The 23,062-nt window shown below is 36.8% G+C and overlaps 6 protein-coding genes across 7 annotated transcripts; 3 read left to right on the top strand and 3 right to left on the bottom strand.

Moving 5' to 3' along the window:
- Positions 1-174: 174 nt before the first annotated feature.
- CRY3 (cryptochrome 3) lies at positions 175-4,084 on the bottom strand. Its single transcript, XM_021979111.2, has 13 exons — positions 3,545-4,084; positions 3,200-3,339; positions 2,873-3,097; positions 2,647-2,772; positions 2,474-2,548; positions 2,182-2,298; positions 2,045-2,091; positions 1,771-1,847; positions 1,484-1,559; positions 1,247-1,316; positions 971-1,094; positions 682-731; positions 175-519 (listed from the first exon to the last, which is right to left on the bottom strand). The coding sequence occupies exons 1-13, from the start codon at positions 3,948-3,950 to the stop codon at positions 301-303; spliced, it is 1,752 nt and encodes a 583-aa protein (XP_021834803.1). The 5' UTR covers positions 3,951-4,084; the 3' UTR covers positions 175-300.
- Positions 4,085-4,280: 196 nt separating this feature from the next.
- On the bottom strand, positions 4,281-7,820 carry LOC110774537 (methyltransferase). Of its 2 annotated transcripts, XM_021979081.2 has the most exons (9): positions 7,585-7,820; positions 6,967-7,076; positions 6,836-6,867; positions 6,228-6,370; positions 5,905-5,971; positions 5,341-5,418; positions 5,025-5,170; positions 4,737-4,809; positions 4,281-4,652 (listed from the first exon to the last, which is right to left on the bottom strand). In XM_021979081.2, exons 2-8 carry the CDS (start codon positions 7,019-7,021, stop codon positions 4,770-4,772), a joined length of 561 nt encoding a protein of 186 aa, XP_021834773.1. In that variant the 5' UTR covers positions 7,022-7,076; positions 7,585-7,820; the 3' UTR covers positions 4,281-4,652; positions 4,737-4,769. The 2 variants fall into 2 exon arrangements, with proteins under 2 accessions (XP_021834773.1, XP_021834774.2); XM_021979082.2 differs by lacking the exons at positions 6,967-7,076; positions 7,585-7,820 and having other exon boundaries at positions 4,281-4,647; positions 6,836-6,884.
- A 176-nt stretch (positions 7,821-7,996) lies between these two features.
- LOC110774512 (uncharacterized) lies at positions 7,997-8,847 on the top strand. Its single transcript, XM_021979054.2, has 2 exons — positions 7,997-8,219; positions 8,524-8,847. Exons 1-2 carry the CDS (start codon positions 8,078-8,080, stop codon positions 8,757-8,759), a joined length of 378 nt encoding a protein of 125 aa, XP_021834746.1. The 5' UTR covers positions 7,997-8,077; the 3' UTR covers positions 8,760-8,847.
- Positions 8,848-9,003: 156 nt separating this feature from the next.
- LOC110774511 (Plastid-lipid associated protein PAP / fibrillin family protein) lies at positions 9,004-10,863 on the bottom strand. Its single transcript, XM_021979052.2, has 4 exons — positions 10,578-10,863; positions 10,192-10,315; positions 9,633-9,812; positions 9,004-9,307 (listed from the first exon to the last, which is right to left on the bottom strand). The coding sequence occupies exons 1-4, from the start codon at positions 10,815-10,817 to the stop codon at positions 9,108-9,110; spliced, it is 744 nt and encodes a 247-aa protein (XP_021834744.1). The 5' UTR covers positions 10,818-10,863; the 3' UTR covers positions 9,004-9,107.
- A 2,851-nt stretch (positions 10,864-13,714) lies between these two features.
- Positions 13,715-17,569, top strand: LOC110774509 (selenium binding protein). The gene is made up of 4 exons (XM_021979050.2): positions 13,715-14,341; positions 15,749-15,845; positions 16,480-16,539; positions 17,168-17,569. Exons 1-4 carry the CDS (start codon positions 13,869-13,871, stop codon positions 17,246-17,248), a joined length of 711 nt encoding a protein of 236 aa, XP_021834742.1. The 5' UTR covers positions 13,715-13,868; the 3' UTR covers positions 17,249-17,569.
- Positions 17,570-20,217: 2,648 nt separating this feature from the next.
- LOC110774542 (fasciclin-like arabinogalactan protein 14) lies at positions 20,218-21,306 on the top strand. Its single transcript, XM_021979090.2, has one exon. The coding sequence runs from the start codon at positions 20,307-20,309 to the stop codon at positions 21,120-21,122; it is 816 nt and encodes a 271-aa protein (XP_021834782.1). The 5' UTR covers positions 20,218-20,306; the 3' UTR covers positions 21,123-21,306.
- Positions 21,307-23,062: the final 1,756 nt, after the last annotated feature.

Here is a 23,062-nt window from a genome sequence, read left to right as displayed (position 1 = left end):
TTGAACACAGATTACATGAACTTAACCCAGATGTGATCAAGTTAATTTCTCAATCTATGATTCCGACTAATCATGTTTTCTTCCGGCCACTCAAACAAGTTTAAATTCCTAATTAGGTCAATGAAAGTTTCGAATTAGGTCTGAACGAAGTCAAGTTAAACAAACAACGGTGGCAAATGAAAAGTGGGGGCATACACATTTGAATGTTAATAGTAACAAAATATTTGCATCTCATTTTCAAAACATACTTTGAGAAGGATAAAGATGTATGGTAAAATCCTTTCAAGTTTCAACCCAGATTTATCTCCTTTGCCCTTTTGTTTGTCTTCCTCCAAAATTGGTGCCTCTAGCAGCCAAGGCCTTGTCCTGGTTATGGTGCCTACTGGTATTTCCAAACTTGAGAGGCACAACCTGCTTCATATATGCCCTTCCAGGAAAGTTTCTTTCTTCTTTTGTAAGTGATTCTAGTTGAGGCAGCCAATACGCGACATACTCGCCTTCAGGATCATATGTCCGCGCCTGAAAAAATATAACAGCATCTTAGGTACAGAAAGTGTTTATAAAGCTGTTGTAGCTCCAAACATAATTCATCAAAAAATTTGTGAAAAACTCTGCACTTTGTCATTCGAAATCGGGTCTCATATTAAGAAAATATAACGAGGCAACATATTGTGTACTCACTTGTTTCGGAATACTGAAGTAACGATCTTCTCTGGGGTCATTTCCAACTCCTTAACAGGATGAACAAATGATTAAATGTTGATCAGTATTAAACCAAAATAGTTAAGTAATTACAATCCTAAAGTATGTGGCTACAATTATAAAGGAGACCTTGGTTCTTTATAATTTTATGATCATCCTCTGCCAGGAGTGTATATCCAATACAAGAAAGTTAAGAGAGAGGCATGCTAATACTTTTAACAGAAACATGCATGCATGGAAGTAAATAAAATGATGAATTTGAAACCACCTGCTCCATAGGTCCAATTCCCATAATTGGAACAAGGGTCATAATCCATAAGGCATGTCTCAAACCATTCAGCTCCCATTCGCCAGTCAATACCCATATCACGAACTAGAAAGGAACATACAATCTGTAGAATAATAGATGAAGTATTGATTATTTTCAAGACTACGCCCAATTTTCCCAGAATAATAACATTAAAGGTTTAAACAAGAAGTTTTATGGTAGCAATGCATAAAAATACTATACACCATTCATAGTGACAGTTTACTTTGGAATTACCTGCCTTCCCCGATTCGACATGAACCCCGTGGTTGATAGTTCTTTCATGTTGGCGTCTATTAGAGGGTACCTAGAGGTTTAACAAGCTCTGTATATCATTAGCAGAGCAATTACAAAACACTAAGAGAGAGAGAGAGAGAGAGAGAGAGAGAGAGAGAGAGAATTTTCCATTCTGTTTTTCATAAAGATTATGGAGATCTAATATTCATCATCTAGCTCTTGGGCAAAGCAATGTACCCTGTACGACCATCTCTCCAGGATTCAAATAAAATCTTGTCTTGGCTCCATCTATGCTCCACATTTCTTGGGCCACCTTCAAAAAGGCCAAAAAAAGACATGACTGCTAAGAAAGAGAAGTAGCGAGAATTGAAATCTCTACAATGATATGTTAAAATAAGTGGCTCACATGTGCTGCGCAGCAACAAACTGTTCAGTTAACATAATTTTACTTCTTTTCTTAGGCCTTTTTTTAAATACTTTGACATGATTGAATATTAAAGCAATCAATTAAAATCTATCTTTACCTAAATGGAAAAGGGAATTCCCATATTTTGCTGATAGAAACCTGAAGTAATCCCTCCATATCAATTCAAACAAGACCCTGTTGTGTTGAACATAGATTAAAAAAAGGGAAAGGACAAAATACAAGTTCAACACTGCTTGAAGAATGGTTTATGTTGTGTTAACTGGGGGATCTATATCACCTTTGGTCCAACAAAGAAATTACATACTGACAGCATTTTGTCCTCCAAAAGTTTCATTCTAGTTCATGCAACTGAGAGAGAGAGAGAGAATTACCAGTATGTTGAATCATTTGCTTGCCTTTCTTTTTCATACCTCTTTACCTTAAGGAATCAATTGCCAAAATTAGTGTCAATTTTCTCAATGTCATGTAGTCATATATAGAAAGGAACATAATAACCAAGAATTTCAACCTCTTCATCAATGAAACGAGGAGAAAGGCTTCCTGAAGCAAGCCATGGAGAAAATTTTGTCGAATAATCAGGTCCTAACATCCCATTTCTGGTGTGTTTATATATCTTTAACAAATCCTACACATGAAACACATGAGAATAAGTCAGATAACTAAATTACTCTATTAACACTGTTCCTTTGAATATTATAAAATGTGTTCAAATAAAAAGCCATTTTCCTCTATTGGACATTTTCAACATCAATATTTATATAAATATATATATACATATATAACTTAAAGATTTCTCTTGCCTTCTTCCAGAAATACTCGTTTACTCTGCCCAATGCTGCACTTTCACCCCCTACAAACTTCATTCCTTTACTTACCTGCATCCAGAGTATGTAAAAGGAACTTCTCAAATTTCTTAATAGACATAGTATGAAATATGTGCCTGCATATTCGTATGTATGTTATAATAACCTACATTTGGAGATTGAAGTCCAAACTGATCTAATGAAGGAACACATCCCCAGTCCCCAATGCTGGGTGTGGGCCCAAGAGATGCTGGAAGTTTGATGCAGCTACGAACTATGCACTTCGCTTCAATTGACTGCAAGTTTTCGGTATCATCGATAAACACAGCTAACAGAGAAAACCTCCCCCAGTTATATAGATTTGAAGTAAAATGAACTTGAAAGAAATCTACATGCCTTACGAAACTGCGTATACACATCCGGTAAGCTGAGGGTGTCGAATGAGAGGTCATCTATGTGGTACATAGTGGTACCCCATAAAAGTTGTAGATTAGGATTGTTTGTAGAACTAGGCCCAGAGGATTGCGCTGAAGACGATGGTAAAACCACTCGTTGCAGACCTTTTCTGACCAATCTTTCGACATTTAGCTCCTCACTACAAGTTTCTTTTTGGGCATATACCTAAGTAGATTAGATTACATACAAACATTCTGCTGCTTTAATAAGTTGAAAAGAACATAACAAACTCATTCTACAAATCAAATAGTGTGGAAATCACTTAACTGTGTGGGCTCCGAAAACCTTTGCAAGAGAAGGGAGAATCTCCTCAGGCTTCCCATGTTGAATGAGCAGGTTAAGACCCCGCTTCATTAAATTTTTCTTCAAGTCAGCCAAGCACTCAATGAGAAATTGCGCTCTCGACGCTGCAAACAACAAATTTGTATGACATTTCAATTCTGCATCATTCTATGTTACAAGGAGATTTTAAACACAGTAGCACAAGCCAAATTGAGAACAAAATTCCAAACATTTCAAAGCCCAAGGTAATAGAAAACAAGCCAAAAGTCCAAAAACATCAACTAGGAAGATCAAAAATTTGAAATTCTTTTAATAAAATAAAATTGGTACCTCCAGTTTTGGGAAAACCAAAGTAATGGGTAGAGCCAAAAAGCCTGGGATCAACGCAATACACAGCCAAAAGCTCCTGGGACGAAACCCAAGCCTTGTAAAGAGCTTCATTGTCCAGCACTCTGAGGTCGTTTCTGAACCAAACGACAGCCACACCTTTGCCGTTTCTCTTGACAGAGGAGGACGAGTACCTCTGAAAGGTTTGGTCCGCAACCCGGTCCATTTCCTCCGGGTCCAAACCCGGAACCTTGTAGACCGGGGCAGAGGGTTGGGATTTGGAGCTGGAACTCATTGCTTGGAAAAGATCGAGTCTTTTGGTTGAAAGTGTGGGTTTTGGATATGGGAATGGGAGGATGATGAGCTTTTTCAGAAAGTAGGGAGCGAGTGAGGAGTGAAGAACAGCCATGCCATGTTGTGAGATCGAGGGAAAGAGAGAGAGAGAGTTTTAGGCTGTTGGGTTACTGACACGTGGCAGAGAGTTTGAATTTGTAACGTGGCGGTTTGTAAGCCAGTGGAGGGAAGGACACTGATTTGCCTTCAAACCTACCGTTAGGTCTGTTATTATTGGCGGTAATTTCATCTTTATTGTGTCGAACCTTTTTTTTTTGTTGTTAAATAAATAGAATTGAACAAAGACCTGCTATTTTCACCCTTTTATTATCCAAATTTTACCATTGTAAAATAAATAAATTGACAAATAAATATTAAATTTTACAAAAATTGTAAACGATTTTGATAAAAATTAAAGCATATCTAACAAAAAAACTAATAATAAATCAAGGTATCAAGATTCGTATAATACACTCTATTTCCTATAATTTGAACATGAATGATCAATAGTTATGTGTTGGATTAAAATTCAAAACTTTGCCATGTGAGGCTAAAGGTTCACAGAAACGATCTATCATGAAACTCCTTTAATACCTGTAATTTCTTTCTCATTGAGGTTTAATCCACTACATTACTGAGAGTAAGAAAAAGAGTGTATGAATTTCAGAACTATAGAACAATTTAGTTCCACAAACCCAAATACACGTTTAAGCCACCAGCAACCCTGTCAATCCAGTGTGTTACTCTTACTCTGATGTATATGTTGCCGATGCCTGCCCTATATCGGTTGAACCAAGTCACTCAAAGTTAACTCAAGAAAGGCAGACAAAGAGTAATCATCTGGAATGAAGAAAGGGAATACCTGTTAGCATTGTTCAGAACGGGAAACGAAAGGCTAACGATGATAGTTCTGTCCTTTCAGAATAGTCCACGACCTGAAGTAAATTGATAAACATGGATTATCTACTCGTTCAGAGTGATCTGACATTATCTTATTTAAAATTCAAGCATTCCTTAACTTATTTAATATAATTTATCCTTAATATTTGCTTTAAGCTAGAAATGATTTCCTTGAATACTTTTCAGAAGTCAGCATTTCCGTAATTGGGAACCGCATGATATAGAAGTCAGCAGATCAACGTACTCTTACCTATAGAGTTGTTCTACGAGCACAACTATTGCAATTTGATGGTTTAATACCATAGAAGACAGCTTGACAGAAACATCAGCACGCTCTCGCAATCGTTTTCCATGACCATACGGTCCACCAATGCAGAATGATAGTCTTGAAGCTCCCTATAGACAAAGGAACAATAGTGTTATTGGTAAAAAGTTCTTGAATTTTCGTGCTAAACTTTCCTCTGCCAGCTCAACATACATACAAACAACATATATTAAGAATGGATGAATTTCAAGCATGCACACTATCATTCTTGAAAATCACGAAAACGAGAGGTCATTCATACTGTATTTCCAGCATCCCCCACCAACTCAGCCATCTGCTCGGACCCTATGTCTCTCCCACGCTCATCCAACAGCACAACCTACGAGCACAAGATTACAAAGTGACAATGTAGAAACAAGTATAATCCTTTTAGCATATAGTTTATAACAGCTTTGATGAATTCCACCAAAATGGAATGGCACCACTTTCCCTTTCCAGAGCATCTGAGAAAGGAAGACATTTCTACAATGGATTTAGAACAAAAGAAATTTAGCCTTCAGCATGATAATAATTGTTAAATCCATAATAATCGGAACTTCTTCTTTTTTTCATGCAAATCCTATATGTAAGAAAAATCAAGCTTGACGAGGTAAGCATTTAAAAACATGTGCCGAAAGGGTAGTAGAGCTTGAGTTTGATCGGTTCAGGCTTGGTACATGAGCAGATCAAGGGTAATAGCAGGACAATACAAAGAAAAGGTATCCAGAGCAAAAAAAACTTATGTAAAGGGAAGACTAATTCTCCTACTATTGTGAGAAGTTATTCATCCAATTAAGATTGAGTCCATATGATGCTCAGACTGTACCCAATCGTCAGACCTGATAAGATCCATAACAGCACTGTCTTCATGATCAACCTGAGCTCTCCAATCACTACAATACAAGACAACTAATATAAGCTCTACAAAAATAAATGATCAGATGAAACCACAATATGAATATTTCCTGCATGTGTCCAATGTCAATAATTTTCTCCCAATTGTTTTTTTTAATTTTTGGGTGAACTTTCACACATTATTAATATCCAGTTTGCAGGAAAGAGGTCTATGCATATCCAAGATAAAGATATATATCTATTCACATTAACTACAAAGATTGTGATGATTTAGATGAAAAAAGATGAGAGTACCGTGCATTTTTAGGATTGTTCCGTATGTGAGCATCCTCAACACTACAGTAGAGCTTAAGCTTTTCAATGTACTCATCCACTATGAGTTGTACACCTTGTGATCTCTTTTTCCCTACTGATATTATTCGTAGAGGGAGTGCTCTCTGCCCAGAATCAATATCACATTCAATCAGAATGAGAACCGACTAGTTCAAGGTCCAATAGGTGTAATGATCAGTTGATGCAACACACAAACACAATAGCCAAATTCTCAAAACAATGACAAAATCAAATTCATTGAGCAAACTGATACTTCATAGCTAACATGATGGGTGGATTTCAATTGAAACAGATACGCAAATTACTCAAAAAACAGCCAAAATCAAGATCATTGAGCAAACTGATAAATCCTTGCTAAACAATGGATGGGTTGTCGGGTAACAAAGTTGAACTCATAAATCATATAAATATAGTTATTGTTCCGGAGATAAAACTGACTGTTCCGCAATGTAATAAATCCAACGACGGCAGATGTAGTATCAATCACTGATTCGGTATGAATAAAGGAATATTTGAAATATATACATTATAAAAACAAAGGATATTAAATTGAGGTGGAGATAGTTTACCACTGCTTGACCTGTGTACTTACAATCTCTACCTGAAAATTTTAAACGAAATCAATTTCATAAAATGACAAACTTGAGATGAGATAATGAAGAATATAATAGGGCTGCTAAGGTTTTGAGATAACAGTAACCTGAAGGAAGAGCATAGTTAATGGTGTGAAGACGGGCACTAAGCATGACAACCATTTAGAAGGGAAGAAAGACAAGAAAATGGTACTTCTAGCTCCAAATTTGGACTACTCTGAAAAAGAAAAAAACACGAATGTGAATGGTGATATATGAAAATGTCGTGTGCTTTGTGTACTGAATACGTTTAGGCAAATTTAAACTACTCTGGTGACATCCTATTCCTCACTGAAAAATGTGCGCATTGCCATTCTTCTCATTTCATAATACACAAAATGCAGGCACATGGTTTTGGTGAGATTATTAGCCATAATTACTCTTTGCTTATTTCACAGGAAAAGCTCTGAACAATAGAAAATTCCGATATGAACTAGTTTCATACGTTTCATGTTCGGCAAGGGAGAAAAAATAGATAAAACGAACAAAATTACTCTTGCTTATAGTTCGATGGAAGACAAAGAAAAGATAAAATCATGGGCCTTGACGCAAAAATGTTCTACATAATTGGTTGCCAAAATCTTGCAAATAATATGGCAAACCAAACTTTGCAGCAAGTTAACAATGAGACAGTATGAGTATGGGGAGTTGATAAAAACCAGATTATCCTAAGAACAAATACCAACCTTAAGTTTGAAGGAGCCAATTGGGCAGTGCCCAGTTCAACAAAGAAACATAACTCAAATACTGGTATTAAGCTCTCTCTCTCTCTCTCTCTCTCTCTCTCTCTCTCTCGCAATTAGCGTTAAGGGACGGCTTTTCACGGCCCTGAGCGAAACCACCGAAAGTTCAACAGCAGAAGCAAAGCTTCTAACAAAACCCAAAAGAATTTCTGGGTTGCTGATAGCCTCAGAGAACATGCTGCTAAAATGGTGAGACGTTGGGTTAGAGCAGGGGACAGACTCTGGGTTGGACTTGTATTTTGAATTGAAGCCCATAAGCCACTGATGCAGGCCCATAACTCAATGTGCGTGCATGTCCGTTGGGGAAGAGGAGAGAGAGTTTGAGTAGTTTCTAGAACCTACGTCCCTGCATATTACATATTTGCCATAATCACAGAATTGAACGGTTCGACGATCAATTCTCATTCTCTCGCGTAATCTCTTCCGATAGGTAAAGATGTCTGCTTTCGATAACGTAGTTGTTGTTGGGAAGCTGAAGCTGAAAGGAAAACCCTTGGCCGTGAAAGGAGGTGGGGTTTCAAAGAAAAATAAGAAGAAACGCAGCAATTATTATCACCAATTGTCTCAAGCCTCACAAGGTTAGTTGATGCCCTTCCCTCCTTTTCTAATTCTACTCAAATTCTTATTTTCTGCGTTGCATTGCATGTAATCTGATATTATATTCTTGAAATTTGAATTTGTATATATATATATATATATTTTCGGTGATTTTTGAATTTATGGTCCCATTGAAGATGGGATTGGTAGGTTGTGATTAAAATTTACAAATATGAATGAACCCTTTTCCAATTTTGTGGTAAAGTTTTGATCTTTTTTGTTTGGAGGTTGTGATTTTTGTTTTGCTAATGGAGAAATCAATTTTTTTGTTTTGGAGGGTGATAGGTGGAGAAGCAGTGATGGATGATACTGAGAATGATGGTGGCAGAGGACAGGCTGGGGCTTATGATTATCATCTGACACCCGCGGAGAGGCGGTACCTCCAACAGACAGAGAGGATTCAACTGCAAAAGCTTGCCAAGATGGCCAAAAAATCACATCGCGATCGGGTTCAGGAATTTAATCACTATCTGGCAAATCTTAGTGAGCATTATGACATTCCCAAAGTAGGCCCTGGCTGACAACATCCCCCTTCTTCTTTTTTGTCAATTTGGAATTTTGGAATTGCATTTTGATTGTTTGGTCCTCAAGAAACCTTTTTTTAGAGAAGATTGTCTACTTTTCCTTTGTCTGCCGCAACACCTGTCACTAGTTTTAGATCAAGCAAATTTTCATGTTTTTGTGTGTTCGTGATCATGTTGATTGTAGCTTTCGAAATCTAAGGCCCAACTTTCCGTTGATCGAACATGTTCAGTCGTATCAAAGTAGCTTCAAATGTACAATAATAGCATTGAGATATCACACATTTGTTTGCATCATTAAGCGTTACATTTTTCATGGAAAACGGTTCTTGTCTCACAATAACCATTTCAAGTGGAATTACCACGTCTTTGGAAAACAAAAAGTGAACCTTTAGAGCCCTTCCCCAACCTTACCTTATCATCTATGTATGTGATCTGAAGTTTAACCTCGCTTTCACCGCCGTATCGGAACTCCAATGCACCAACCTTCAGTTCTGGTGGCTCAAATATAACTTGGATCCATTTATCGTCTAAAGCCTTCAACTTTCCTGCTCGTGCGTGCAGAGATGAGAAGTTGAGAACACTCAATCAAGTAGAAAAGGGAACAAGCTTATGAAAAGATTAGCATATGAAACTTGATAATGTGATTTTTGTTGTTGTCAAATGTAGGTATGTGAGGTAAAGAATAGCAGAAGCTTACAACAACAGATTAGATTTCATGCAATGTTCAATAAAAGGAGCTTTCTTACTAACCCAACCATCACTGACCACACCAGAAAATGAGAATGGTGTTTAAAGTTCAAACTACAAAGCAAAGCGTATAATGAGGAAAAAAATTCAAACATCGGTATTATCTTAGCCTTAGCAGCCTACCTGTTAAAGAGACTTCTCCATCCAAGAACCCAAAAGCAGAGAAGGAGACTTTGTTTTTGACAATGTCAGGAGCTTCAATAACTTGAATCATCTCCTTCGTTTTAAAAACAAGGCGGCCTATCGTACTTCTGTAGCCACCCCCGGGTGAAGTCGGCACTGAACAGTACACCACATCCCAATCTGTGAAAGCACTAGATTAATCATCATATGACCGACAACAACAACAAAGAAATGCATACCATGTAATAGGAATGAGTAGATTATCATATATGTTACACAGAGCCAAACAGTTGCTCATGCTAATTTTCAATAACAAATGCCAATGCAGTTGTGGTAATTGTCATTGTTGTTTTCAACACCTGGATAAAGTTGAAAATCATATGTCATATGGATGCTTGTTCTTCAACTTTTAACTTCTTTGAACTTTGAAGTCAATACTAATTTTGAACTAGGAGTTTTGAGTTTTGGCCACAATGCCAGAAAAGAAGATATTTCAGCCCAAAAGTTAGGCTGTAATATGCATCTCCAGAAACAAAGTCCACACCTTAATGGGATTTACCTCCGAAAATAAGAGGGCATTTCACTGGTTCACTAACGCAAAAGCTCTGCAATTTCTCAGCCACTTCAGCTACCTCTTCTTGTTCTTCCTTTTTCAGCAAAACTCCTCTATCAGAATGTGTCACCTGATTCAGATCATAAGTCATATTTCATGAGTCAAATAAAAAAATAAAATAAAAAAACTTGGCATAAACCACAAATCAAACTGCACATACAATACTTCAAACAGTACTAAATCCATTAACATAAGCCTATTAATTTTCCGACAAGACAACAGTGAAACTAATATGGGTAAAAAATCACATTTTCTCAGCTACCAAACAACAAATCACGAACCCAGAATTGAAAAACCAAAAAACTAAAACATGGGATTGATAAAAGCCATACCTTGGAAAGAATAGACGCAGAGAGCTCTTCGGGATCGGTCAGCACTTGGGGGTTGGAGACTGAAACAGAGGCCAATATCCTCAACGTTTTGTGCCGACGACGATGAGTGTAAGGTAAAATGGCAAAAGCCAAATTTGCGGGTTTTGAGCAAAATTTGAGGAATTTGGGTTTCGAGGGCTCAGGGCCTCCTCTGAATGTGGAGGGTGACAAAGCTAATGAAGAGGTTACTGCAGCAGCCATGGAGGAAAGGCGGGGCTTCGACCGGATTGTGAAAATCTACTAAGCGATTGCAGTTATCTGATTACAGGTGAAGTGGTGCCACGTAGGCAATGCAAATCAAAGGCGGGACCGCTTTGGTTTAGGCTATTGGTGTAGATGACGCCACGTATGAAAACTTTATTTCTTTGCCTTATCTAATTGGTCAGCGTTCCGAGTTTTTTTTTGTTTTTGTTTTGGTCGAAGCGTTCCGAGCTATTACCTTATGTTTTGTACGATTAATTTTAGAGCATTCTCTGTTTTTTAGTTAAAATTTAACTAAAAATATATAAAAATTATTTTAGAAATTCTTTATAAAATTTTAACTTCAATCATACTCTTTAGTTTAGGAAGTCATAAATACTATAATTTTTTTTAATTGGTCAATTTCTATAAAATAAAAAATAATTTAAAAATTATTAACATTAATTAAAGGTTTAAAATACTCATCAAATAAAGCAGTATTAAATTATAGGGAGCCACTATGAGTCCTTTATCTCTCCTCATATTTAGGAGCTCATAGAAGTCTCTTTATTTTAGAGGGTGATTTAGAAAGCCCATTGTGGATGCTCTTAAAACGATGTTTGGCTCCTCTTCCTAGTTACATACTAGCAGAAAAACTTTATTGTAACGAAGATAACACAGTTTTGCTATTTTTGGCCAATAATGCCATGACAATAGGTGGAAAACCAACAACAAAAATTGATAGGGCAAGTACTATTCATGTGAATAGTAACAATCATTGTCTTTTGCCATGACAAATGGATGAAAATGCTCTAAAGATACCATTTAATTGCCTATTGTTCAGTTCCTTTATTTTATTTTATTTTTAATGAGTTGAACCAGTTGAATATCCCAAAATGTTCACATTATTTACTGATAGTGATAGCATGTTTTCTATTTATTATTTATGTGTTTTAATTTATTGAATATTGAATGATAAATGCATTCATTTTCAAGTGTTTCATTTTTCACGTCCAAATACCAAGAGTGTTAAGCTCACTTCAGTAATTACAAGTGCTCAACAGCTAAGCTTATCTTATGGATATTGGTTGCAGTTTTTTTAATATTTATTTCCCTTTTCTTGTTGAGCCAATCAAGCAAAAGAACTCACAAAATGTGCTTTATTAATCAATGTTTATAGTGTTTTGAAATCATATTATTAGGTTAACACTAAAAAGTTATATGAAAGACACCAAATTTGTATACCATATTCAATTTTTTAACATACATGTTAATATCTTATTTGTGTTACCATCGATAATATATAATGAGATATTCTCCAATAAGTATTTAAGTTAAAGATTAGTTACATATTTTTAATTTCGGACGTTAGATTCCATCTAAGAGATTACGAACACATTTAATAAATATAATCTAACGGCCTATATTAGAAGTATGTAACCAATTCTTAACATAAAAGAGTGCTGCTATTTCCACCCCTTTGTCCTATTTTTCCACCCACCTTGTCTTCTCACCCACCATGTAAATTTGAAAGAACACAAACTTATCTTTCCACCCACCATTATTCCTAAAATACCCTTCAATTATTAATTCTAGTAAATTCTCTTTCATAATCATTAGTAATTTTATTTTTAAAAAAACATTAATTGTATTTTCATATTTTCCTTTAAAATTAAAAAATTCTTCAATTAGCCTATCCCCACTTAAGTCTCTCCCTTCCCCTGCAACCCAAACCTCTCTTCCTTCAAAAATATAAACCCTCAAAACCCAAATAGAACCCATTGTATTTTGATTCCCATGATAATGAATGGTTACTTTTCTTCTCTCTCTCTGATATTCAAAATAAACTATTTATTTTATTTTATTTTCAATTATTTCTCTCAATTAGGAATTCCTTTATCTTTTGAGTTCTGACGCTAGATATGGTTGAAGGTTCTATTGTTTTTGAAGTAAGTATATTAGGTTTGATTTGAAAACAAATTAGCCAAGTAGAAAAAACTAAAGATTCTAAATTATAGTCTGGAAGGAAAAGAAAAGGGATTAGATTCCAATATGGCATGAAACTAGACAATAAAAATGGATATTTGAGTTTTAGAGTTTGGGTGGGTTCTGTTCATCCTTTATGAAGAAAGAAGCGGGACATTAGGTTCCCTTTGTTTTATTTTCCTCAAGAGTGGTGATGTGTCCTTTTTTTTAACCCTTAGATTGAATTTTAATGATGTGTCAAGCTTATATTAATAAATAGAGAGAGTTTTAAATTTATTTTTAAAATTTTCAAGATAAGTGGGTAGGAAAATAGGACAGGTGGGTGGAAATAGCAGCACTCACATAAAATACTTATTAAAGAATCTCCGAATATATAATAATACATAAAATAAACTCAAATTTGAATCAATCAAACACATAAAACTTGGTAAACAAAGATGATGTCACTAGTAGTACTCAAAAGCTAAATTAGCAAATAACACCAAATAAATCCTCTCAATTCATTTTTAAAAAGCATGAAATTCATCCTTTTGTCATTTAGGAAGATGAGAGAAGTTTTTTTATTAATTACATAAGAGAATAGAAATTTGGATTTAAGATATTAATTTTTAAAACTCTAACTACTTCTTACAAAATAATTATTAAAAAAAACAATAAAAAATATATTTTATATATTTATAGATATACATCAATCTGAAAGAAATAAAAAACTATTTTATGTCTTGATGAGCGTGTCCGCATGAGAGAGAAATTGTGTGGACGTGGTTCGACCCCAAAAAAAGCCTTTTCATTTCCCATCAGGAGTCACAGATCACTGATACACCGTACTCGCTCATCCATCGACGGCCTGCAGTCATTGACTACCCTATGAGCAAATCGTAGCCGTCTGTTCAAATACGCGATCAGTGAAAGCGCGGGAAAATGAAAAATTATCTGCGAGCCATCTGTCAGGTACAAAAACCACACCACCCTCAGCCGGAGCGAGTCAGTTTTGCGTTTCGTTGCCTTTGCTTGTGAGAGAAGCTAAACGCAGCTCTCTCTCTCTCTCTCTCTGCTAGTCTGCTAGGGTTTGTGGAATTTGTGACAATGGCGCCGAGGAAACGCAAGAATCAGAAAGAGGAGCCGGCCGAGGTGACCACAGTGACGACCACGGTGGTGACTCGCAGATCCACTCGGCGAGTGACTCGGAGCTTGACTCGGGGAGCTTCGAGTGCAAGCCCGGTTGAGTCACCTCCCGAGTTGCCGGCGCGGAAGAAGGCCAACGGAGCTCAGAAGAGGAAGGAGCCGAAGGAAGAGAAGGCGGAAGAGGAAGAGAAATTCGAAGCGGAAGCGGAAGGGGAAGATGTGGAGAAAGAGAAGGAGAAGGCCGAAGAGAGCGAGGAGGGGGCTGAGGCTGAGGGCGAGAAGGAGGAGGTCGAAGGAGACGAAGCTGAGGAGAATGATGGTGAGGAAAAGGAGGGGGCTGAGGCTGAGGGCGAGAAAGAGGAGGTCGAAGGAGACGAAGCTGAGGAGAATGATGGTGAGGAGTCGAACAAGAAGACCATAGTGATTGAGCACTGGTGAGGCAATTTTATCCCTCTGTATTCGTTTAGCCCTGTTTAGTTACTGAGAAATTTTCGGAATATGCAAGAAAATTTAATTTCTTATTACGCTTCTTGTTTTATTTAATTTTTAAAAATCTATTTGCTTATTCATTTTTTGTTCATACCATGGTTTTCGCTTTGAGATTTTGCTATTTTCTTTTTTTTTTTCAATTTATTAGAACACTAGGGTTTCTTGAGTATACTTTTATTTTTTTGGGGGTTTTATCATAAGTTGTAGCTATTTCCTCAGAAAACTTATGACAATCAGGAAATTGGAATCGTAAGGGTTTAGATGAACCCTAAACCCTAAACCCTAATCGTAAGAGCTGTATTACATAGTGGTAATGGGTATTTTGATTTGGCTTGTTCTTCTGTTTGGTTACCAAGGAAAGATTAAACGAAAATTAAGTCAGTTTTGGTCTTTTCTTTTCTGTTCTTTTTCTTTTGAAGTAAGGAGGGAACAATGATTTTGGCGTAATTTGGTTGTTGCTTTGTCTTTCTTTCTTTCCTCTTTACGGCTGTGTGAGAAAGAATGGAAGAAAAGGAAAATGATATGTGAGCCTCATGGTATCTACAGAAAAATAGGAGTTAAAAACTTGATTCATGAGCAACAATTTTTGTTTGGTATTTTTATTCATTTTCTATGTCATGGTTTCATTATTTACATAATGATTTAAGGTGTTTGGCCCCTACTCTGCTTCATGTTTAACTTGGAATTTAGGAAGCAGGAACTGGTTTTGGAATCAAGATTCTTCTTGACCATTAAACAGTGCACATTTGTTGCGTCTGTGGTAAATACTTCTTCGTTGGTCAAACTAAAATTCATTCTTTTAAGAGAGCTTTTGATTCTACCAGCTTGTGAAATAAGTCAATATAGTTATGAATCAGAACTTAGAATGTTCCTTCTTTTTTCTTTTTTGAGTAGTTTCATTGGTGGATAAAATTTTATGGACCTTTGCTTCCATCTGGAAATGAAAACTATTCATTGGTAGTCCGGGTTTGAATTGCAAAACCAACCTCTTCCAGAAACAGAGGTATGGCTGTGTGTGTCATGTCGTCCCCAAACCCCACATTAGTGAGTGTCTTCTGCAGTCCGCTGCCTTTTCTGTTTTAATGAGTACGAGGAATATTTTTTAGATGGTTGGTCCTCAGTTTTTGTTGAGGTGTCCGTCAGGCACAACAATATTTACTCCAAGTGGCTTTATGTTTACATGCTCCAGTTGGCGAAATAGCCTCTCTGAAAGTAGGGTACCATTGTATGTTTCCTTTTCCGCATAGCCCATATTGGGTTTGCTTTTGCCTTTTTCAGTTAGTATTTGGTTTTTGCTACTTGCAGTTTCATCATATTGTTCTTTTTAACTAGTGTTTGCTTCTTTTCCATAGCAAGCAATGCAATTCATTCAAGACAAGAGCTAATCAGGTCAAAGGTGGTTTAGAGATAGGCGTTCCTGGTATCACAGTTCTCATAAACCCTGATAAGGTATACTTGTTGAAGGATATTAATTTTGTCCTTGAATTTGACTTCATTTAGATGAAATGATTTAAAAGAAAGTATTTGGATGTTACAATAAGACTGAATTAGTAGAAAACCCGTAAAGCACTAGACATAATGTATTTGAATTAACTACATACAAAGAATCATTTGAAATCCATACGTTTCTTCTTTTTCTCTAATTCGAATATAGGTTTGCATTTTAATAGTCCCAACTATAGGAGTTTCACTATATCCCTACATGTGAAACTACTCTTCTCAAATGGACCCTAATAGAAATTGGCTTAAGTTTGGTAATCTTTTACTTGAATAACCAGATAAGGGGATATACCGAGTTTGTTATTTATGCATAATTGCTTTGTAGACCTGTTATTCAACTATAGGAAAGAAGTTTTAGTTTAGAAGTTATAAGTATTCAAACTATTTGGAAGCTAATGTACAAGGCATTAGGGCGCAGATTAGAATCATACAAAACCTTTTGTCACTAGGAAAATAACAAATAAATCTCTAGGACTAAAGTGTTTGGTGTTTCAGTAAGTTTTCAATCAATAATGAATGGATTAAGGCATCATCAGCATAAATAATTATCTGACTTTTTCCTTTATTTTCTTTCTGGAAATAGCCAAGAAGGGGCTGCTTTGAAATACGGGAGGAAGGTGGTGAGACATTCATCAGTCTTTTGGTAATTCTTACACCCGCATTATTATATTTTTACAAGTTGCATTTGTGACGACCTCAAGTTTTATTTACAGTTTGAATGATCCTATGGGCGAGTGAATAGCTCACTCTTTTTTTTTTCATTGGAAAGGTAAGTTTTTGTTTTAAGAAAATGCTAAAAGAAACTGTAAGGGGGTAGGCTCGACCCCGGTTGGGCATTAAAGTCCTCAAGCTTGGGCTGACATAAATTAGTCAAGTTTTATCTTGGGTTGAATATTTCCTTTTGCGTCTGAGCTTGCTTTGGCCCAAATGAGCCCATACTCAAGCTGTTCCCTAAAGATTTGAGCTGCTGACAAGAATATTTGTCCCACCTTTTCTTGGCCAGACAAATTATACTTGCAGTTGAACCTCTTTGCTTTGATTATATTTGGTGAATCAGGCCAAGGTTATGGCAGATAAACTCTGGTCTTCTCTCTTATCTAAAAAAAGAAGGCTGGGTTAGATCATTTAGTTTTATGAAGGGAGGGTGATCTTAAGATTCTGATCCATGAGATGGTTTATTATGGTGAAGAAATGATCTACACTACGTGTTATCAGCCTGTTAAGAATTATTTACTTTTTCTGAGTTGTCATTTATGGGTTTTCTGTTGCAGGGCCTGAAACGACCATTTAAACCAATGAAGGATCTGAACATGGAGGAAGTCATTGGCAATATAATTGAGAAGATCAAATGAAGGAGGTGGTGCATAGCATGGCAGCGGAGTTTTTGTTATTAGAACTAACCATCTTTTTTAGGGGTAGCCAAAGTTCATTGGCTGTTTTGACAGTAGAGTTTTTTACTACTGATTGGCATATGGTTGTGTTCTAACGATGACTGTAAAGTTGGGCCAGTACCGATCTGGATACTTTTTAAGGGCTCAAATGATTAGCCGTTGCATACAAGTGAATGTTGGTTACTGATGATCCTACTCTTTTTGTTAAGTGCTTGAAGGAAATCAGTTGAACTGCTTTAACAGCATAATATTCCAGATTCCAGATTCCAGATTTGATTTCCAGTTCTGCTCCACTATGCATTATTCTTAAGGCTTTTTATACCCATGCGAAGGTTTTTATTTATTATTATTATTATTATTATTTTCAATCACATCCCAATTAGAGTTTATTATATGCTTGTATATCAGATGGAAATGGAAGTCTATTCTGCGTCTTCGAGTGGTTAGAAGTTTTCTTCATGACTGCCGCCATTTCGTAAGTATAACCGAGCTTTGTCTGTTCATAGATTTATAATATCAATTTTCGGTAATGATATTTTTTTAGTTTTGATAATAGATTTAAATTGAATGATTATTTTCCTTTTTTCCCCTTATATATATGCATTTTAAGTTTGCAAAAGAAAAAAAAAAAGGAAAATAACTTTTTGGTAGTAGAGAGAATTGTTTGGAGCCAGAGGAAATTTTCCATCCTCTCAAAAAAAATTGATAACAAATAATATCATTAGAGGAATAATGAAAAAGAAATTTGATAAAATCATGTACAATCTCTGCCATTCACTTTGGGGGGTTTTCGGTGGGGATGGCAACGGGCTGGGTATAGCAATACCCATTTTGGATTTTCGTGGAATCCCCGTCCTCCGTCCCTGCCCTTATTCCCATTTTGAATTTTCGGGGAATCCCCATCCCCGTCGGGGGTTGGTATCCCAAACCCGGCTCAAATCCCCAGTTTTTAAAACAATTTAAAAAAATTATTTATATTATAACACTTAAATTTCATCTTAAACTATCATTCAATTGAATTATAAAATTTCACTCAACTAGTCAAAATCATCTCAATTTAATTTGAAAGAATTTCACCATTCTACAAAGATCAAAATCATCTCAATTTAATTTGACAGAGTTTCACCGTTCTACAAAGCTTATGATAACTTTTAATTGTTATGACATTCATTGCAGAAGCAGATACTCATGCATATTGTATTTGATGACCAGATAACTACCATCTAACACACACCAGAATGTCCATAATAGTCGAGCATGAAAACACCCAGATAATCAAGCGGGGATTCTTTGTTAGCAACCCATATTATTGGTTTATTTGGGATTGTGTTGTACCATATATCAAGGAAGTATTTGGTGGATTTTTCAGGGTATGAAGAAGCCTAAGGCAAAGGTTCTATAGTAAAATTATATAATAATAATAAACATTCCAAAGTTTCATCATCTTACAAAGGTTAGAGTAATTTTTTAATTGTTATATTATATTATATAACATATTTATTAATTAAAAACAAATACATCACTTATCGGGCAGGGTTCAGGAGTAGAGATAACAATACTATCCCCACCCCATCTCCGATCGAGTATTTTTAAAAATCGGGGATCTCTGTACCCGCCCCCGTTTTTCCCCAAAATCTCCCCCGGGGGACGGATGGGATTTTTTCCATCCCTAGTTTTGGGGTCTTGATGACTGGCGCATCCAATTCTTCCCCCTACTCCATTTTGCTCTCTATCTCTTATGCTACATGCTTTCCTTACAATGACATGAAAGATGAGAAGATGGCAACAACACCAAGGAGGACGCCGGAAGCCACCTGAGTTGGTGAACCCGAAACCGTAGGAGGGGCCTCTGGCTTTGGTTGGCTGCCATCAGTTGCTGGTGGACCACGCTTCAATATACTTGTAAAGACATCCGCAGCGGCGCTAGCTACAGCGCTGCCACCAGGCCCCGGAGCAGACTTGAACATTTGGGATAGCATTGTATCCTCCCCGCCAGTCTTGAGTGCATCTGCGGCCTGTGGGGCTGGCCCTTTGAGTTGATCCATGATTTTGGTCATTTGGTCTTTACCTTGAGGCGCAGGAGCAGACTTGAGCATGTTGGCTAGAGCACCAGTAGCATAACTCTTTGGTGCATTTGCCAATGTCCCAGCTTGGCCATTGATCTGATCAATGATCTTGGATTTAGTGTCCTCGTCCCCGAGGGCACCCAAATCTTTCAAATTTTGTGGGAGATTATTAAGGACGTCCAAGTCTGCTGCCGTAACCAAGTTGATGAAGACCAGAAGCACTGGAGAAGCAAGGAGGAGAAGGAGGGAAGAGACATTGAGAGAAGCCATAGTTTTTTTTCTTTTTGGTTGTGAAAATTGAGAAGGGCGCTGGTAATTTTTATAGGCAAGGCTGTTGATGAAATTACCGAGTTTAGAAGCAGCAATTTTGGAGTTTTGATTGACATATCGACTCTGGCATGCAAGGTGATTATTAGCTTCGACACCCCAATTTTACATCATTTAACTTAATTGTCATTAACTGTCATCCTGCAAGTCACCACTGTTTTCCTAAAACTGAATTCTAACAAATATAAAACCGTTTGTAAAACCCCAAACTCATCACTAATATGTAAAGTGGGCGTATTCTAGTACCATTCAATAATTTGTGTTCGAGAGGAATTAAACAAATATTTTCCATAACCCTATATTACTATCTTTTTGTGTCAAATATACATTGGTTATTATAATCTAACAGCTTTTCAGTTGTGTTTTTTCTGTTCTTATTCTGAGAAAAAAAAAAAGAAAAAAAAAACCTGGTCAAATCTCTTGGCCTATTTTTGTGTATGGCAGAGAGAAATTCACTCCTAACCTTCGGGGTCCAACATCCAATTTTGTTTCTCTAATTATAGCAATCAATTTCTGTATAAATCCCCCAAACCCCGCTCTGCACAAACCAGGCTTTGAAAGAAAACAATAAGCAACCATTTCTTTCAAAGCAGGAAAAAATAAGGCAAAGCAAGAAGAATAAAAAGATGGAGAACAAAGCCTCTACCATCCTCTGCCTTGCCCTCCTCTTCATTGTCTTCTCCTCTTCGGCCTCGGCCTTCGATATCACCAAGCTGCTGGAGAAGCAGTCGGAGTTCAGCAACTTCAACACCTACCTCAAGGAGACCAAACTCGGCGAGCAGATTAACAGCCGCAGCACCATCACAGTCTTGGTCGTCGGCAACGGCGCCATCTCCAGCCTCGCTGGCAAATCCCAAGACGTGGTCAAGAAGGTCCTGAGCGCCCACGTGATCCTGGACTATTATGATGAGCAGAAGCTGACCATGCTGGCCAAGTCCAGCAAAGTCAGCACCCTCACCACCATGTTCCAGTCCACCGGCCAAGCTCAGAACCAGCAGGGCTTTATCAGCGCCGGCATTATCAACGAAGGTGAGCTCGCTTTCGGGTCCGCCGCCAAAGGCAGCAAGCTCAACGCCAAGCTTGTTAAATCCATTGTTTCTCAGCCGTTCAATATTTCTGTTCTTCAAGTCTCTGAGCTGATTGACATCCCTGACATTGCTGCCTCAAGCCCTGCTGGCTCGCCCAAGTCCTCTCCTTCCTCATCCAAGGCTCCTTCTTCATCGTCCGATAACAAGGCCCCAAGCGCCTCGCCCAAGTCCCCCAAGTCGTCCAAGTCCAAGGCACCGACACCGTCCGATGAGACGACATCGTCATCACCACCAGTGTCTGAAGAGGCAGGATCAAGCACTGCCCCTGCCCCTGCCCCATCTGCTGCTTCTCGCGTTGAGATGGCTGTTGGTGCCGGTGTGATGATCGGCTTGGCCTCACTTTTGGTTGCTTAAGTTGAATTTTCTTTTTGGGGTTTTATCAAAAGAGGAGATATGAATGTATTAGGAACAGAAAAGATCAAATCTTAAAGGGTACAATACAAACTTAATGGTTTTTGTAGGGAAATGTATGTAAAAACATATACATTCTTCTGACAACCATTGTTTTGGAATCATAAGAGATTACCCTTTAAGTACATTTTCACAAGCTATTAAATATATATGATCTATCTAATTATAATTATAATATTAACATAAAACCATGTTTGGTAAACTTAATAATGATGAAATTGGACGACTAAATTCGATAGTGCTCAAATATTTACGGACAACAAGCCAACGTGAATGGGTCTCTATGAGGTATAGAAGTATGTTACATTTTAGCAATAGTCAAATTAAGAATGACTTATGCGAACCAACTAACTCTTAGTTTAGTGGTACTTCTCTTCTCAATATTAAAAGAGGTCCCAAGTTCGAAACTCCAATCCCATTGATAAAAAAAAAGACATACAAGAAATTATGTTATACATTCCTCAAGTATGGGACAAGGTTGTGGGAAAGAGAGCCAATGAAAAGAGAGAGAGAGGGAAGAAAAACGGGAGATGAGAATTGACAAAGTAAAATTGGTAATGAAAAAGAGTGGGTTTGTCTTGTTGAGATTGAAAGATTACAAGCGGCTCTCATTGGGCTTCTTCAAAAAGGTAAATGGACAGTCCATGAAACTGGAAATTTTTCATGGGCTAGTTCATTTGTAAATGTGTAACAAGGGCTTCCAAAAATACACCCAAGGATTTGACCATGACACCCCATTACACTAGGCCATCTCCAATATTAAAAGAACTAAACCCAAATTTTCACATTTCAAAATACAATTATTCATGTATTGTCTGGACTAAGGGATAGTGAGGAGGCTATTTGAGGAGGTCCATCTCACCATCAAAAGGGGTGTGGACCCCCCAATGCACCCCCCATGTACTTTGTTTTTAGTTGTTGATGGTGAGATTTCACCTCCTCAAATAACCTCCTCACTCAACCTCCTCATTCTAGTCTCTCCATTAGACTAAAACATTTTTTTCCTCAACCCTCCAAACTCAAATTTTGAATCCGTAGCCTTATTAAATTGTTTTAAAATAATTTTAACTCTAGTGGGTCCACAAAAATTACTTTGTACATGGGGAAGTGGGTTGTGTGAGTAGGCTCCACCAAATTTCAGTTCATGCAAAACGTGGACTGCTATTCCACCCAAAAGAATTGACTGACTCTATACATGCGTTGGGGACTCCATCCAGAATATATTGCCAAAATTTGACATTTGACCCTCTCCATTGGAGATGGCCTTACTCAGGTCGCTTAGCTCATAAATTTTGAAATATATCATTGCTCAACACACCTTAAAACATAACAAAAATAATATTCAATATTTTTTTTTCCTAAAAAAGATGCAATTATGGTGGCCAGCTCCCTGCATATTTGATTGTAAATAATTTGAGGATAATCTTGTTTTTTCTTTATCAAAATTTTTTATAGTAATTTTAAAGAATAATATAATTTTTACTTTAATTATCTATTTAACTAGGGTGTATTTACCTAAATTTTCACTGCATCTAGAAGCCCAAAAAAAGGAAAATCTTGGCTGTAACCGAACCACCCAAGAGATCAGCCATTGTAATCGAAAAACAACTAATTTCATATCATTTAATTACATTAATCAGATAAATATTTACTAAACGCAAAAGTTAGAATGATACTTGATGAATAATATGGCGAGGTGCGTTAACTAGAACCAAAAAAAATCATCCAATCTATCGTTACTGTAATGAAATCTTCAATGGAAACTTTCATTAATACATTATTTAAAGTGAAAGAAACCAAAAAAATAAAAATAACACATGGATCACATCAGCAATGGTTGGCTCTTTATATATATATATATATATATATATATATATATATAT

Source organism: Prunus avium, chromosome 1 (genome assembly GCF_965620075.1).
Source record: "Prunus avium chromosome 1, drPruAviu1.hap1.1, whole genome shotgun sequence".
Taxonomy (NCBI): domain Eukaryota; kingdom Viridiplantae; phylum Streptophyta; class Magnoliopsida; order Rosales; family Rosaceae; genus Prunus; species Prunus avium.
The sequence above is the reverse complement of the archived record's forward strand: the minus strand, read 5'-3'. Positions and strand labels throughout refer to the sequence as shown.

Coding starts and splice junctions, on each gene's coding strand:
- CRY3 (XM_021979111.2), bottom strand. CDS start 3,950: ATGGCTGTTCTTCACTCCTCACTCGCTCCCTACTTTCTGAAAAAGCTC. Junction 2,773..2,872: donor TGTATACGCAGTTTCGTAAG/GCATGTAGATTT, acceptor GAAAACTTGCAG/TCAATTGAAGCGAAGTGCAT. Junction 2,299..2,473: donor ACGAGTATTTCTGGAAGAAG/GCAAGAGAAATC, acceptor TTTCATGTGTAG/GATTTGTTAAAGATATATAA.
- LOC110774537 (XM_021979081.2), bottom strand. CDS start 7,021: ATGGTTGTCATGCTTAGTGCCCGTCTTCACACCATTAACTATGCTCTT. Junction 6,371..6,835: donor AGTACACAGGTCAAGCAGTG/GTAAACTATCTC, acceptor GATTCTGGGCAG/AGAGCACTCCCTCTACGAAT. Junction 5,419..5,904: donor TTATCAGGTCTGACGATTGG/GTACAGTCTGAG, acceptor TTGTGCTCGTAG/GTTGTGCTGTTGGATGAGCG.
- LOC110774512 (XM_021979054.2), top strand. CDS start 8,078: ATGTCTGCTTTCGATAACGTAGTTGTTGTTGGGAAGCTGAAGCTGAAA. Junction 8,220..8,523: donor ATTGTCTCAAGCCTCACAAG/GTTAGTTGATGC, acceptor GGAGGGTGATAG/GTGGAGAAGCAGTGATGGAT.
- LOC110774511 (XM_021979052.2), bottom strand. CDS start 10,817: ATGGCTGCTGCAGTAACCTCTTCATTAGCTTTGTCACCCTCCACATTC. Junction 10,316..10,577: donor CTGCGTCTATTCTTTCCAAG/GTATGGCTTTTA, acceptor GATCTGAATCAG/GTGACACATTCTGATAGAGG. Junction 9,813..10,191: donor ATGCCCTCTTATTTTCGGAG/GTAAATCCCATT, acceptor GTGCTTTCACAG/ATTGGGATGTGGTGTACTGT.
- LOC110774509 (XM_021979050.2), top strand. CDS start 13,869: ATGGCGCCGAGGAAACGCAAGAATCAGAAAGAGGAGCCGGCCGAGGTG. Junction 15,846..16,479: donor TTCTCATAAACCCTGATAAG/GTATACTTGTTG, acceptor TTCTGGAAATAG/CCAAGAAGGGGCTGCTTTGA. Junction 16,540..17,167: donor AGACATTCATCAGTCTTTTG/GTAATTCTTACA, acceptor TTTCTGTTGCAG/GGCCTGAAACGACCATTTAA.
- LOC110774542 (XM_021979090.2), top strand. CDS start 20,307: ATGGAGAACAAAGCCTCTACCATCCTCTGCCTTGCCCTCCTCTTCATT.